Here is a 14,637-nt window from a genome sequence, read left to right as displayed (position 1 = left end):
ATATTTTTTCATTAAATTCAAGTACTTCAGTAGTTGATACATTCAGAACAATTTTTGTAAAAATGAACCAAAAATAGGTTACTCAAATGTTAGTGTGTTATATAATATAATAATTGTAATATCTCGAAAAACCATTGAAGTTATGATAAAATGATGGGACGATGATGATGATGATTATTTTTGTTTATTTTTCAAAAGTAATTGAGAATGGACAGATTGAAATCAATTTTGGCGAGAGCAAGGGTCATATGAACTTTTTTTCAGTTAATGTTGTTGAAGTTATACACATGGTATGATTGAAAATCAACTGAGAATTTATTCATTATATTAAATATAGTGAAGCCTAGTGGTGAAACTATATGAAAAAATTTCACAGTATTTGACAGAATATGTTGTGACTTGCTAAAAAAAAATTGTTAATATATATTTCTGTACTACGAATTGTAAGCAAAATTTTGTAGCAGACTTTCATGATAAAAATATGGACAGAAAATGTAATGTCTCTTATAAGTAAGGAGCCATGATTAATTTTACTAAAAAATACGATTTAACTTTCTTTTAGCTTACTTTATATCTGAAATATTGAATTGTTACAAAACTTATGTATATTTTGAAAAGCAAAAACTTCTTTAAAGAACAATGTGATAGAGTGAAAAGAAAGCTTCTTCACGATTTGCTTGTACGTTTAAGATAGTTTTTCCCGAAAACTTCATCCCAAATCACTATCTTCATCTAATTTCATCAGGTCTTCGGCAGTTAGTGGATGAAAAATTAAAAAAAAACTCTACATCATGCACCTACCTTTCCGCTGCCTTTGTAATTCATGTCGTTTGATAGATAATCCGTAATGAGCAACGTTTCGTCGTCGATGGCCGTCACCAGTGAGTCGGTGCACGTGTTCGTATTCTCGATGCTGATCTTGATCGAGTCATCCTTGGCGAGGCGGCAATGCGGCGGAGGTGAACGGATCTCTTCTTCGGACTGTGCCGCTGCCACCCGACCGTTCGCTAGGCGCAGGCTGGGCGCGCGTCTCGTCCCCGCTCCGCCGCCCCCTCCACCGCCACGTCTTTCGCCGACGCCGTCTCCGCCGCCGTCCCTGTAAACATAAAAGAGGTGGGGATGAGCACGTGGTGGCGAAAGTGGCTCTGAATATGGTGTTTGGGAATGAAGTGGAAAGCAGGGGAAGTTTGGAGTTTAGATCAGTTGATAATAATAAAATAAAATATGAACTGAATCAATTTATTACATTACAGAATTCATATGGTATAGAAGCTTGTTGACTAAGCGTTTGTCGTAAGCTAGTGTGACATCACGAGATATATTTTATTGTACACGTTTGAACTGTTGTCAAGCGAATCGTATAATATTTGATGTTTGAATGGAGATGTATTCAGTCCAAGAGAGTTTCATTAGAACAAACTCAACATTGAACTGCCACTTGTGGATTCATTCATGAATATGGAATATTTCAACGATAGAAACTTCATTAGTCGTGAAACGAAACGGGTTTCAAAGATATATATATATATATATAGTGGATAATGTTAGCGACTGGAGAAATGTATGGTAAAATGGATTAACAGGGTCTCTCAGTCAAAAAGTCAAAAATCAAACTCTGCTTTACTTTGCCAAGCTTTCGCTTCTAATGGGAAGCTTCTTCAGGGCCTATAATTTAATGATTTTTGAATATTTTCGCCTTTGAATACCATTACAAATCATACTTACAGTAAAAATGAGTGAAACACAATAAATTGAAGATATAAATTGACGTAAAAGTTAACATGTATACGGTTTTTTTTGTGGGTTTGATAAATGTCATACCTTCACATAAATGTCATTTTTCAATGGGTATGATGATTTGATAATTTTTTACTGTAAAGAAAGAGTTATTGATTGATACATCTTTCATTATTATTATGTTTTTGATGTAGTTCTAGTCAATTACTATATATACTGCTGAGATTATCAATGTCAGTTTTCTTATTCATACAATCAGAAGACTTACTAATTTCCATCATTTCAAGAAAAAGGCGTTTGGAAATATATTTTTCTGTATGTAAAACTTTGATATTAGAGTAATTTGGTTTATGACCTGTTTCTATAGAGTGTTGTGCTAATGCACATGATTTTTTATTGAGCTTTATATCACTTTTATGTGAAGTTACTCTCTCATTAAGAATTCTAGATGTTGTTCCAATATAATTCAAGTTACAATTGTTACAAGGAATGTTATAAATCACATTTGACTTTTTTGTTGTATCAGTTTTATCTTTCAATTTAGTATTCAAATTCTTTATAGTTTTAATATTTTTTTGGCATATTTTGATATATATATATATATATATATATATATATATATATATATATATATATTGGTTGGCTCCTGTTGTTGACTCCGTGCGTTTGTGTTGTTTCCTGATTTCGGCAAACAAGTGTTTCCCATCTTTACACTTGGCTGCACCGCGCTGATGAGGCCAATAGCCAGAAACACGTGTCCGCGGTTTGCCCCCCTTTTTTGAGTGTTGATTTATATATATATATATATATATATATATATATATATATATATATATATATATATATATATATATATATATATATATGTATATATATATATAAATTGACGTAAAAGTTAACATGTATACGGTTTTTTTTGTGGGTTTGACAAATGTCATACCTTCACATAAATGTCATTTTTCAATGGGTATGATGATTTGATAATTTTTTACTGTGAAGAAAGAGTTATTGATTGATACATCTTTCATTATTATTATGTTTTTGATGCATTGAATTTATTGGAGCCTCTGGAGACACCCTACATTTTGTTTTATGAGAGAGAGGACATTGTTAGATCAAGATCTTCAGATGATGTGGTGCTGCAGGTTTTTCCGGGTTTTCCTGCAGCTGAAAAAGCAAATGCGCCACTGGAATCAATGAAGTCGCCCCGGAGCGCCAATTAATTTTTATTGTTGTATTCATTTTATTTTTATCGTTGTTTTAACACATTGTAATAATTTTATAAATATATATATTTTGATAAATATCAACACGGGATTTTTTTCCGTATCAATTCGATTTTTTTTGTATTGCATTTTTTTAGAAAAAAATGAGTATGCAGATATTGTAGGGAATTGAATTCTCTACAAAAAAATTGAGCAAACACACTCCAATCAACAGTTTTTGAATTGTAAAGCTGGAGAGGTGAATGTTAATTGAAACCAAATGCTTTTGAAATTAAAAATTTTCAATTTTACAGTAAATATCATTCAAAATAGACGCTGTGAAGTTAAAAAATTGCCATTTATAGGGACTATAATTTCTATTCAAGAGATTATCAATGTCAGTTTTCTTATTCATACAATCAGAAGACTTATTAATTTCCACCATTTCAAGAAAAAGGCGTTTGAAAATATTTTTTTCTGTATGTAAAACTTTGATATTAGAGTAATTTGGTTTATGATCCGTTTCTATAGAGTGTTGTGCTAATGCACATGATTTTTTATTGAGCTTTATATCACTTTTATGTGAAGTTACTCTCTCATTAAGAATTCTAGATGTTGTTCCAATATAATTCAAGTTACAATTGTTACAAGGAATGTTATAAATCACATTTGACTTTTTTGTTGTATCAGTTTTATCTTTCAATTTAGTATTCAAATTCTTTATAGTTTTAATATTTTTTGGCATATTTTGATATATATATATATATATATATATATATATATATATATATATATATATATATATATATATATATTGATAAATATGATGACGTGACGTGAAAAATTGATGACGTGACATTTCTTTATGCTCAGGTACAATTTGTTTGTCAAGCACCAATCGTATATAACATCTTATTCGTTCTGAAGAATCTGACTGTGTTAGACACTAACTGATAAATATAATTTCAAATCATCTGCAAATAGTAAAAACTTTGAAACTTTGTATACTGTAAACAATTTCAAATGTCATTAACGAATGGACTGAACAATGATGGTCCACAATGTGATCCTTGTGGCACACCGGAAGCTACAGAAATTGTTTCGGAAATGTAATTATTAATTCTAACACACTGAAAACGTTGTGTGAGGGAGCTTCTTATCTAATTCAGTATACCAGTACCAAAAACTAGGGCTTTCAATTCCTCCAACAACAACAACAAATGATTAACTCTATCAAATGACTTCGAGAAATCGTTATATATAGAATCCATTTGATTACCTTTTTCCAAGGCATCTAATAAATGGTGTTCATATATTATAACATTTGTCATGGTCGATCGACCTGAACAGAAACCATTTTGTTGTGGAATTATTATATTCTTGCAGGCCTAGGTAAACTGACAAGTTACTAGTTTATCCATCAACTTAGGTATTGACTGAATGCAAATTCCTCTATAATTTGTAACATTTTCCCTGTTGTCTGATTGAGATATAAATGTAACAGAGCTATTTTTTCAGAAATCCGGAAAATGCCCATTATAGAGAAATAGACTGAAAAGAAACTGCATTGGTACAGTTTAAGTACAGATACGTCAGTTTCATAAGGATACTTGAGCTTCAAGTTATGGATACCATCAAAGACATCAACCAATCCAATATTAATTTTGTTAATATCAACTGTATCTTTATAATAGTAGTTTGGAAGTATACAGTCTGTGTTAGAATAGACTTTTGCGAAGTGTTGGATATCACAAGATTTTTTCAAATCATTAGGACTATATCTCACCGGATGAGATAAATCAGCTCTTGTCACGACGACAGTACATACACTATTCCTCATCTTTAAAAAAATAGCACATTTAATTGGAAATCAAATTTCAAATTCTTTTTTTTTCAGCAATGAGCAATAAAAGTGAAGCGAGTCTATGAGTATGTTCAGTTAACAAATGAAGTGTTATACAACCAATAATTCATAATTCATAATGATTTTCAGCGAGTATATAGAAAGTATGGTATTGAAGTACTTATGATGGTTTTCTAATTAATATTCATTTTCATTTATAAAACCTGTACAAATATTAGAAAATGAAAATATTTCGGCTTTGTAGCAGCTTCTTCAGCTTTTTTATCTTCAGTGGTAATACTTCTGAATCTATAAAGATCTTAAAGACAATCACTGGTATTGAACCAGTAAAAATGAAATGAAAGCTACCAAAATAGTTATGACACACAATTATTCATTGAAAACAAAAAAAGACTCTTCTGGGAATTTTTCGAAGCAATAAGTTGGCATTAACCTCCACGTTGGGTATGGTCACTGCTGCCGTCTGACAATGACCTTTGAAAGGCTCGATTAACTGTTGCTACTTGCTTCAATAAAAATAAAATGAAAACCTTCACTCAGTGTTTCCTGTGGTATTCTCAAAACCGGAATTGTTTTTACTCGATCAATGATATGAGTGCTTCAACTTCGATTCATTAATATCGTCTTGGTTTGATGGTCAATACAAGAACTAGGTAACTAAAGTTATGACTTTGGCATTGGGTCGGAGAAAAATGGCTTCAAAGTTGAGTAAATACTTCCATAAATATATTTTTTATCAAAGCCAATAACATCAATATCTGGGCGAATATATCGCAGGTACGAGTATATTCTATATACTTAGTAATTCGGAAAATATTTTTAATTCAATTCCAGAATGGGAATTTTTAAATTTGAAAGTATTGTTATTTTTAGTTAAAGGAGACAAACGTTTCAGAAAAATTTTTACAAATCATGAAATGGGACCCAATTTTTACAGTGATAGGGGTACAACTCAATTGATCGAAAGTTCATATCGGAGATTCACAAACTTTACTCTTCTGAAATGAAAATCGGAGTTGAGAAAAATTCTAAAAGAATCTATTCATACAAATTATTTATAGACTCTTTCTGACTTCTCTCTTCTTTTTCGTGAATCGTATATATTTTTCCACAAAGAAAAACACCCATATTATATATGAACCAAAATACACCATAGCGTTGGTACAATTTCCAATTGAAGTAATGAGAAGTTGTTTGAATGGATAGCTTGAAATGATCACTTTTTCATAGACTTAAAATGTAACAAATTTTTTGTGTGACTCTCTGCTTCGAATAGTTGGAGAAAGTAACGTCCATGCTTTTCTACAATTTTTCCAATACTATCATGTAATATTTACTAATCTTTACTAATGTTATAAATGTGAAAGTTTGTAATGATGTATGTTGTATGTTTGTGGCTCTTTCTCGCCCAAACGACTGAACGGATTTAGATGAAACTTTACATTAATACACCTTATACATCATAATAATATAAAGGCTACAATTCACGGATGTTTTGTGTAATTTTGGTCATAATATAACAATAAGTATTAAGTAAGTCGGAAAAATTCTTGCTCCCTGAGAAGCTGTTTTGGTGTGCGCTGCCTACAACGTTGAAGTTACATGCAGATAATAATAATAATAATAATATTCTTTGGCATTGGCTTATCCTTGTGTCTCTGCGGGTACACAAGGATAAGCCAATGCAAGGGGTCTTCTTCAATAACATTGGAGACCTTGGCTTATCAAAGCGCCTGACGTTCGCTTTTCTCTGGTCGAGTGGGCTGAAGTCGGAAACTGAGGGGTTCATCATGGCTTGGCAGGGTCAGGGTGGTGTCTTTAACACCTTAGTCTACCGCAGTCGCGTGATGGGTATAGAGGTTCCTGACACAAGGTGCAGGGCCTATCGCGAGGCGCCCGAGACCCTAATGCACTTGCTATCAGCATGTCTAGCATATGCGCTCTCGGCATATATCCATCGACATAACGCGGCCCTAAGAGTGCTCTATTACCATCTATGGCACTCTTACGGTATTGTCGAGACACCGGTGTTGTCCTACGCTCCGGGGGATATTGAATCCGTTGTGGGGAATGAGAAGTGCCGAATTCATTGAAACTATTCGTTCCCCACCCTCAGGCTTATATTAGCTAATAAGCCTGATGTAGTATTTCTCGACCACCAGAGCAAAACGATATTTGTCGTGGAGTTTTCAGCTCCTGGCGAGACGGATATCGTCAGAAAAGAGTAGGAAAAACGGATAAAATATCGAGATTTTCTCTTCGAACTCCGCAGACTCTATCCAGATCACTCTGTCAAGATGGTTGTTCTGATTATTGGAGTCCTTGGTGGAATGATGCCCTCTCTGTTCTCGAATCTTGAAATTATACTAGCTTGCCGCACTAAGGCAGACATTTCAGCCGGACAGATGCAGATGGCTGTCATTCTTGGCTCACTGTGCTTGCTCAGAGCACATGATTCTTGGACCCAATGATCACTCACTACACGGTGTGGGGAGTGGTTGTTGGTTGATAAAGCTGGCGCGCCGTCCCGAATGTATCGGGGCTTTGGGGAATAGGGCCCGACCAGCGCATACTACGTTAAAATAAAAATGATATTCATAATATTCTCCATTCAGTAGAATACAGGATCTCAAAAAGGATAAGATCTATCAAATACGCTACAGCGCATACTACGTTAAAATAATAATGATATTCATAATATTCTCCATTCAGTAGAATACAGGATCTCAAAACGGATAAGATCTATTAAATACGCTACAACACTTTCTATGCAAACTGAAAAGGAGGAGTTCATCTTGAGCACTGGAGTGCACAAGGATGATCTTCCAATGAACCTTTGGACAAACATAATAGAAGGTCGACAAAAACAACTAATCAAATATTGAGATAAACTATAGATATATGTGCTGATTCAAATAACCGGTTTCTAAGTATTAGAGGATTTCCTAAATTCTAGCAAATGTTGAGTTTCATATTCTTAAAATAATTTGGAATAGCATTGTAAGTAGTCATTATATTATAGGAAATCTTCTCTCAAACAATGATGATTTGTGGATTGGTGGTGTTATGGTACCTTTCGATCTAATATTAAGATATTTAGCCACCCGGCTTCTCGTAGCTTCTGACTGATAGGTTGATGCCTACGAATACCATAGATGAAGCGGGGGCAATAGTTTTGGATTCTTTGCGTAAATGGTACCGTAAGACAAAAGCTATAGGCCGTATCGCAATGAGTAAAGGTACAAAGAACTAGAGACTCGCAAAGTCTTTTTTAAGATTTAAATTCTAAGTTGCACGAGATCCAAACAAAATTTTCAGTTTCTATATACTTTCACGAATGCATTCCGATACATACTTTTCGAATCAAGGAGTGATCTATTCAGAACCCAAGATTCTTCACCACATCACAAAACTGTACAGGAATATTATTGATAGTAACACAATTTTTTTTAGTGTTGCCTTAGATTTGTTTGGATTCGATGAGAGGTAATGCTTTTTGAATTTTTTGAAAATTCTACCAAGGTCTTCGTTAATTTTCTGACAACCATTCACTACGTCTGAATGGTGGAAGGAATATATTACCTGAGTATCAACCGCGTACATTTGTAGATAACAATACGAGACAACATTTTTGAAAAACGTTGTGAAAATTACAGTAAAATGGATCCCTGTGTAACCCTACATATCAGTTCTCTTGTTAAGGAAACCGTAGTATTGAGTATAACTCGTTGCTTTCAACCACTTAGATAGCTGTCAAAAAACATAACAGATTCTTCTGGGAGTCCAATATATCGTAGAATATATTTTAGAGCAGAATGATTTAGGGTATGGAAAGCTTTCGAATAGTCTAAGAGAAGTAGAATAGTAATCATTCCCGAGTCGGTTACCTAGAAGAGTCACATTCAGAAGGGCTGTCGCGCAGCTGTGTCATTTTCTGAATCCAAATTGAGTATCCAGCAAAATATTATATGTTTTTAAGAATTCCACAAGTTGATTTTTTGTACGTCTTTCTAATACAAATTATCTGAAAGACCAATTCGTTCAGGCCAGTCTCAAATTACCTACACTGTAGGTTAATGGACTGACACCTATCAGAAAAAATCTACTCTCCTGGCTAATACCATGAAGGGCGTTGGATTATATCCAACAGGTGACAGTGCAGGATTCTTCACTGAAGCTATTCCTGCATATGCTGTTGGCGATACAATTGCCGCAATTGATTTTCAATTATTGGAACACACTCGCAGATCGGTTTCGGTCTGTATGTGTGCAACATAAAGTCGATGATTTTCGATAATTGAAAATCGAATTCCTTTCAGAGTATCATTCCTTGAACAGGGCTGAAGTGAACGACAAAGAACAAGTCTGTCACCACCCCATCTGCCTGTGAACGAGGTAACCAACCGCATATCCAAAATTTGCCCCATTACTCGTATAAGGAAGGAACCAAATTCGATTTTCAATTATGTATACGATCCTCACCATTGGGATCTCGGAAACTATGAAAGAAACGAAGATGTTTAAATTGGGACAAAGTTGCACATTTACCTGACTAACAATATGCCGATGAGAAAGTTCTGAAATTCTGAGTACATCCGGAGATATCAGGAAAAAACAGAAATATCGGAAAATGGATTTTATTTTTTTCTGGCTTCATTTTTCGAAGGATTCGAGAATAAATGGCACTTCCACATTGCCACTTTTTCCCTGCTACATAATGGTGTTTTCAGATTTGCTATCCAATGTTTCTTCTTCCCGCCACCGTCATCAACTTCATTTTTTCTCACGAGCGCTACATTGAATTCTTTGTGTTTTGAATAGAACCAGAATTTACCGTTTCAATGATGTATCATAAGATATAATCAAGGTCTCCAAACTTGAGTGTTATGAATACATTCTCATGGGGTACACTGAAAAATTAAGTTTATAGTCAGAGGGAATATCAAAATATTGAGGACTTTCAACACAGCATTGCTAGAGAGTTCGGAAGATTGAGGAGGAGGGTAATTAATCGTGCAGTGAATAATATTCGAAGAAGGACACAGTTGTGTTATCATGAACAAGGACAGCATTTTGATCATTTGCTGCGATTTACTTTTTTCTTTACATTTTAGTTAATTATTGTTATTTGTTCAAAGTTCTATTTTCATCAAAAAGGACACAATGTCTAATTCATCTCAATACACACCTCATTTTTAAAATTTTGATTGTTGATTCTGTCTTCGTATATTTTCATTGGCTTTTCAAACGAACCAAACTCGGTGAGATTTTGATCGAATAATTTGAACATAGTTCGATGTGATTGTCGTCTTTCGGGATATAAATTTGAAAACATTTGCAATGTCCTAACACTGTTTCTATCGTATTTGTAATAAATTTGTATCATATCTCTTTTTTTTATTTGTGAATGTCATTTTTCGCCAAAAATTCTATGAATTGTACAATAACAAAATGTCATTGAGTAATTGAAAGTCAAATTTAGAAATATCATATAATATATGATATTATGATAAGAATTGACTTTTTTCAATGCCTACAATTTTTCGAAAAAGAATGATAAACTCATGATACATCGTTGAAAAGGTGAAATCTGGTTCTATTCAAAACAGAAAGAATCCAATGTAGCGCCCATAAGAAAAAATAAAGTGAATGATGGTGGCTGGGAGATGAAACGTCAGATAGCAAATCTGAGAACATCAGCAGGGAAATAATGACAATGTGGAAGTGCAATTTATTTTCGAATACCTTCGAAAAATACAACACAAGCGATCATGTTTTTCTTAGATAAAATAGACATTCTGTATACGTTCATAATTAGGATCCCATACTTCCGGTATACGTTCCAAATCAAGATCGCACTTGAAACGTTAGATCACTCCATCATCAAACTGTGATGTATTTCTTCTTCAACAATGTATTTTAAAACACCTTGTGAATTTTTTCTGCTGCAGTTATGCCAATAAAAACAGCTTTATGTCAGTTTATGGAAAACATCAAAATCTCATATGAATAATAAAGAACTATTATCTGCCAGATGTGATGCGCTATGCAGTAATAGACTCTATAGACTAATGGGAACGATCAACATACTCCCTGTCAAAGAGATCGTAATAGCGTTCAATTGTCATGGAATATTATATATCTAAGGGATTTCTGTACAATTTGAGATATATGATATGAATATGTTAACAAAATGAAACAATACGTAATCAAGGTACTGGGACAAGTTAAAAGTGACGAGAGAAATTCGTCATTACGCTTGAAATAAAAATATTATGAGCTACACTAAACCAAAATACCTGATGAGAATATTCGTAGAGATATAATAAAAAAATAAAAGTTCATGAAGTCACTAAAAAACATAGATATCGTTATTGGACTGATGTCAAACGTATAAAGGTTCCCAGACTTTTGTGAATGATCTTGAAGCTAGGAAAATCTGTTCAAAATCTGTTTTCCCGTTAACCAACTGTTGCACCCCTACGGACGACAACCCCCAGAAGTCGAAACTTGTGCAAGCTAAGAACTAACGAGGTCTTACCTTGTTCGTTGTGAAATTCTGCAATCACTGAGTTTGCCATAATAATATCAACGAGTATATTAAATATATTCTGAAAAATAATAGTGTTCAAAAATATCATATATTAAGACTCATACTTTACGAATATCAATCGTATATTTCTTGAGAAATTTGTTGATATATCATTCATAATTAAAAATACCTATTTCGCTAACAAGACAAATAGGTAAAACCCATACAACTCAACACGGTTTTCTCATTGTTAAGAACTCTGAATTATTTTTCAAATGAAACAACTGGTAAATTCAGATTATTGCACTATACTTGCCACTGTATAAATAACTCTATAACTTGTCATTGAAAGTTTGACAAGAGCGTTAGCACGTTTTATTTGTTTATTTACTTGCCGGAATGAAATCATGAATCAGTATTTGATTGGAATGGTCGAAACATTTTGATTATTGCAATCAATTGAAATTTGTAACACGTGAGTTTCTATCAGATTGGTTCAACAAATGAATACTAAATTGAAAATAATTTCTTCCGGAATGAATGATAATTTATTGAAAGTACAATATGAATATTAATTTGTGAAAGTCAGTGACATTCAAGTTTCTTGAAGAATTTTCATCGAAATTGAAATGACTTGAAAGTAATATTACTTGTGCCATTAGAGCGAATAGAGGTATACAAGGACGAATTGAAACAGTTTTAGCCTGCTGTAGTATTTCATTATTCAACGTATTATCTTCTTGATCATGCTCTCAAACCAGGTCTCCACAACTTCTTCAACCTTCCCCTTTACAAAAAAATATACGACCACTAAGACTTTTTTTAGTGGACGGAAGACATGATGGTCGGTTGGAGCCAGATCTGGAGAATAAATAAGACATTCGAGTAATTGCTTCCTTTCTTTCTTTGGAAGATTCCCAGATTTTTGTATCAAGATAGAGAAGTAGAAAGCCCAGAAATTTCTCATGTTTTGAAGAGCCCAAGCTTCTCCATTGCATCGTTGTTTCATGAGCATAGACATGCCCCAATGTTCCATACACAGTAACAACCTGGCTTCATATGTTTGTATTTTTTTTTCAAACCAAAACAGATCTAAGGCGATGCTTCTACCTTTGGAGGCTTCTGATCAATATTCACATGTTTGGGGATTCTGTTGCAAACATTTTTCTCATGTCAAATTAGACGTGAAATATACAATGAACTTATTCGTATGGAATGAATGAATATACAGTGCCTCAGATATTCGTCCAATCGCAATTCGGCGGTTTGATAACGTTGTTAATTTTTTTCCAAATCTTTTTTCATCTTACTACTATATGATGACGTTGACCAATTTTCAGACAATTTTTCTTTACATATTCTAATTGAACCAAAGCGCTTCCGAAACAGCCCAAAAAATTAACCAGGCATTTGGCAATGATAGTATCAATGAAGGCACTATTCGACGTTGGTTTGCGAAATTTCGTTCCAGAAACTTTAGCTTCGAAGATGAGTCCCGAAATGTTCGACCTACAGTTTTCCAGGACGAGAAATTGAGGGCCCTTGTGGAGACTGACCCATCATGAACAGTGCGTGGAATGGCGGAAGAACTGGGCCTCAGGTCCCATGTGGATTTTGATGGTTTGAAACGTCAAAAAGCTCAAAAAATTAATGCCCCATAATTCAAACGATAAACAGAAATTGTTACGTTTTGAAGTCTGTTCTTCTTTGCTTTTGGGCGACCAAAACGGTCCTTATTTGGATCGGATCGTCACGTGTGATGAAAAGTGATCCTCTACAATAGGATAGTGGCTGCATACCAATGAGTAACCGCCGCACTTCCCAAAGGCAAAAACATACCAATAAAAGACTATGGTTACTGTGTAGTGGTCAGCGACTGGTGTGATTCACTATAAATTTCTGCAACCGGACCAAACCATCATAGCAGAATCATATTGTGAGAAAATCGTCAGTAGCAGCCTGTACTGGTCAACAGAAAAGGTTTGATCCTGCTCCACGACATCTCTCGTCTGCACGTTTCATAAATCACCATCTGAAAATCAAACGAATTGAGTGTACTCCTCAGACCTCTTGTCAACAGACTGCCATCTTTTCAAGCACTTCGGTATCATTCGTATCGGCAGAATCTTCACTAATTGAGACCAGGCAAAACGGCCCTCGTCGACTTCATCGAATCCCGAACATCCAATGTCTATGGTGACGGAATTAATCGAGATGTGTTACGTTGTCAAAAGAGCACTTATTCAAATTGCGGTTATTTCTATTTAATTGAATAAGCATTCACTGGGATAATACAGTTTAAAGTAGACTCATAAAATCGGATAAACCTTTTGAAACATCCTGAATTGTTTCAGGTTATTAGAAAAAGCTTCATAGAACTACGTGTGTTATATTCGGAAACTGAAATTGGTAAATTAGTAAAGATTTCTCAATGAGGTTTCTTCATTCATAATCTGAATTTGTTACCTTTAAATTTCAGTAGAAATGAGAAAATTGAGAAAATTCGACCATATATCCTCCAAGTCCGAGGAGTCAGGTTGGTTACCGATTGCTAACAGCCTGGCCACGGGACACTTGCCGATGCGATTATTCGCGCGGTGCGAAGGGCGAAGCGTCTAGCGACTGAAACAAACGCATAGCAATGTACTTATGAAGTCACGTGCAACGGCGACCGGCAAAATGTACCAAGCGAACCGCGTGGTCGACTTGCGGCGCGACGGGCGAATAAAACAAATACATGAATCAGTACGGCGCGAGCCACGGAGTCGAGCGGCAGTGGCGGCGAATAAGGCAGTGATCAAACGAGTTTGTTGTTTTCGCCGCGAAAAATGAACACCGAGACTTTTATTGCTGAAATACTAGCTAGACCATCTATTTGGAAGACTGATTAAAAAGTTAGAAATTCATTATTCATTCTACCGTCAATTACAAGTTAGAAGTTGTTTTTTGTTTCAGTTGTACGAAACATTACTGTCATTTAATTTAGATTTTTGCAATAAATAACATAATTATCTGAAAGTGTTTTTATTTCATGAAATATTAATATACAATGTAACATTTGATTAGCTGATAATATTTTGGGCAAAGATAGTTCCAAATAAATTTAGTTATAAAAAAATCCGTTTGCGACAATTACTTTCTTGGGAAAAGTTGTTCATACTGATGGATACTATAGGTAATTCTTCAAAATATGATCAGCTAATTAAATATTACCTCTATACATAGGTATATAGATGAATACGTAATGTAGAATAATATAGATGGATATGTATAGATAGGTAAGTACATATCTTAATGTT

At 34.2% G+C, this 14,637-nt stretch overlaps 1 protein-coding gene across 11 annotated transcripts in view; it reads right to left on the bottom strand.

Moving 5' to 3' along the window:
• LOC111508188 (hyperpolarization activated cyclic nucleotide gated potassium channel Ih) overlaps window positions 1-966 on the bottom strand; it is a 298,974-nt gene extending 298,008 nt beyond the window's left edge. For all 11 annotated transcript variants that reach the window (XR_012466886.1, XR_012466887.1, XR_012466888.1 and 8 more), the window contains exon 1: window positions 802-966. Coding sequence is in view for 8 of the 11 variants with exons in the window: in XM_074180651.1 (XP_074036752.1) it covers window positions 802-825 (24 nt within the window). In the remaining 3 variants the exon portion in view is untranslated. The remainder of the gene's footprint in view (window positions 1-801) is intronic.
• Between the last annotated feature and the right edge of the window lie 13,671 nt (window positions 967-14,637).

This window comes from Leptinotarsa decemlineata, unplaced genomic scaffold, assembly GCF_025532065.1.
Source record: "Leptinotarsa decemlineata unplaced genomic scaffold, Ldec_3_MD MMD2_tig00026299_RagTag_RagTag, whole genome shotgun sequence".
Lineage (NCBI taxonomy): Eukaryota > Metazoa > Arthropoda > Insecta > Coleoptera > Chrysomelidae > Leptinotarsa > Leptinotarsa decemlineata.
Note: the sequence above shows the minus strand (reverse complement) of the source record. Positions and strands in the feature narration are given on the sequence as shown.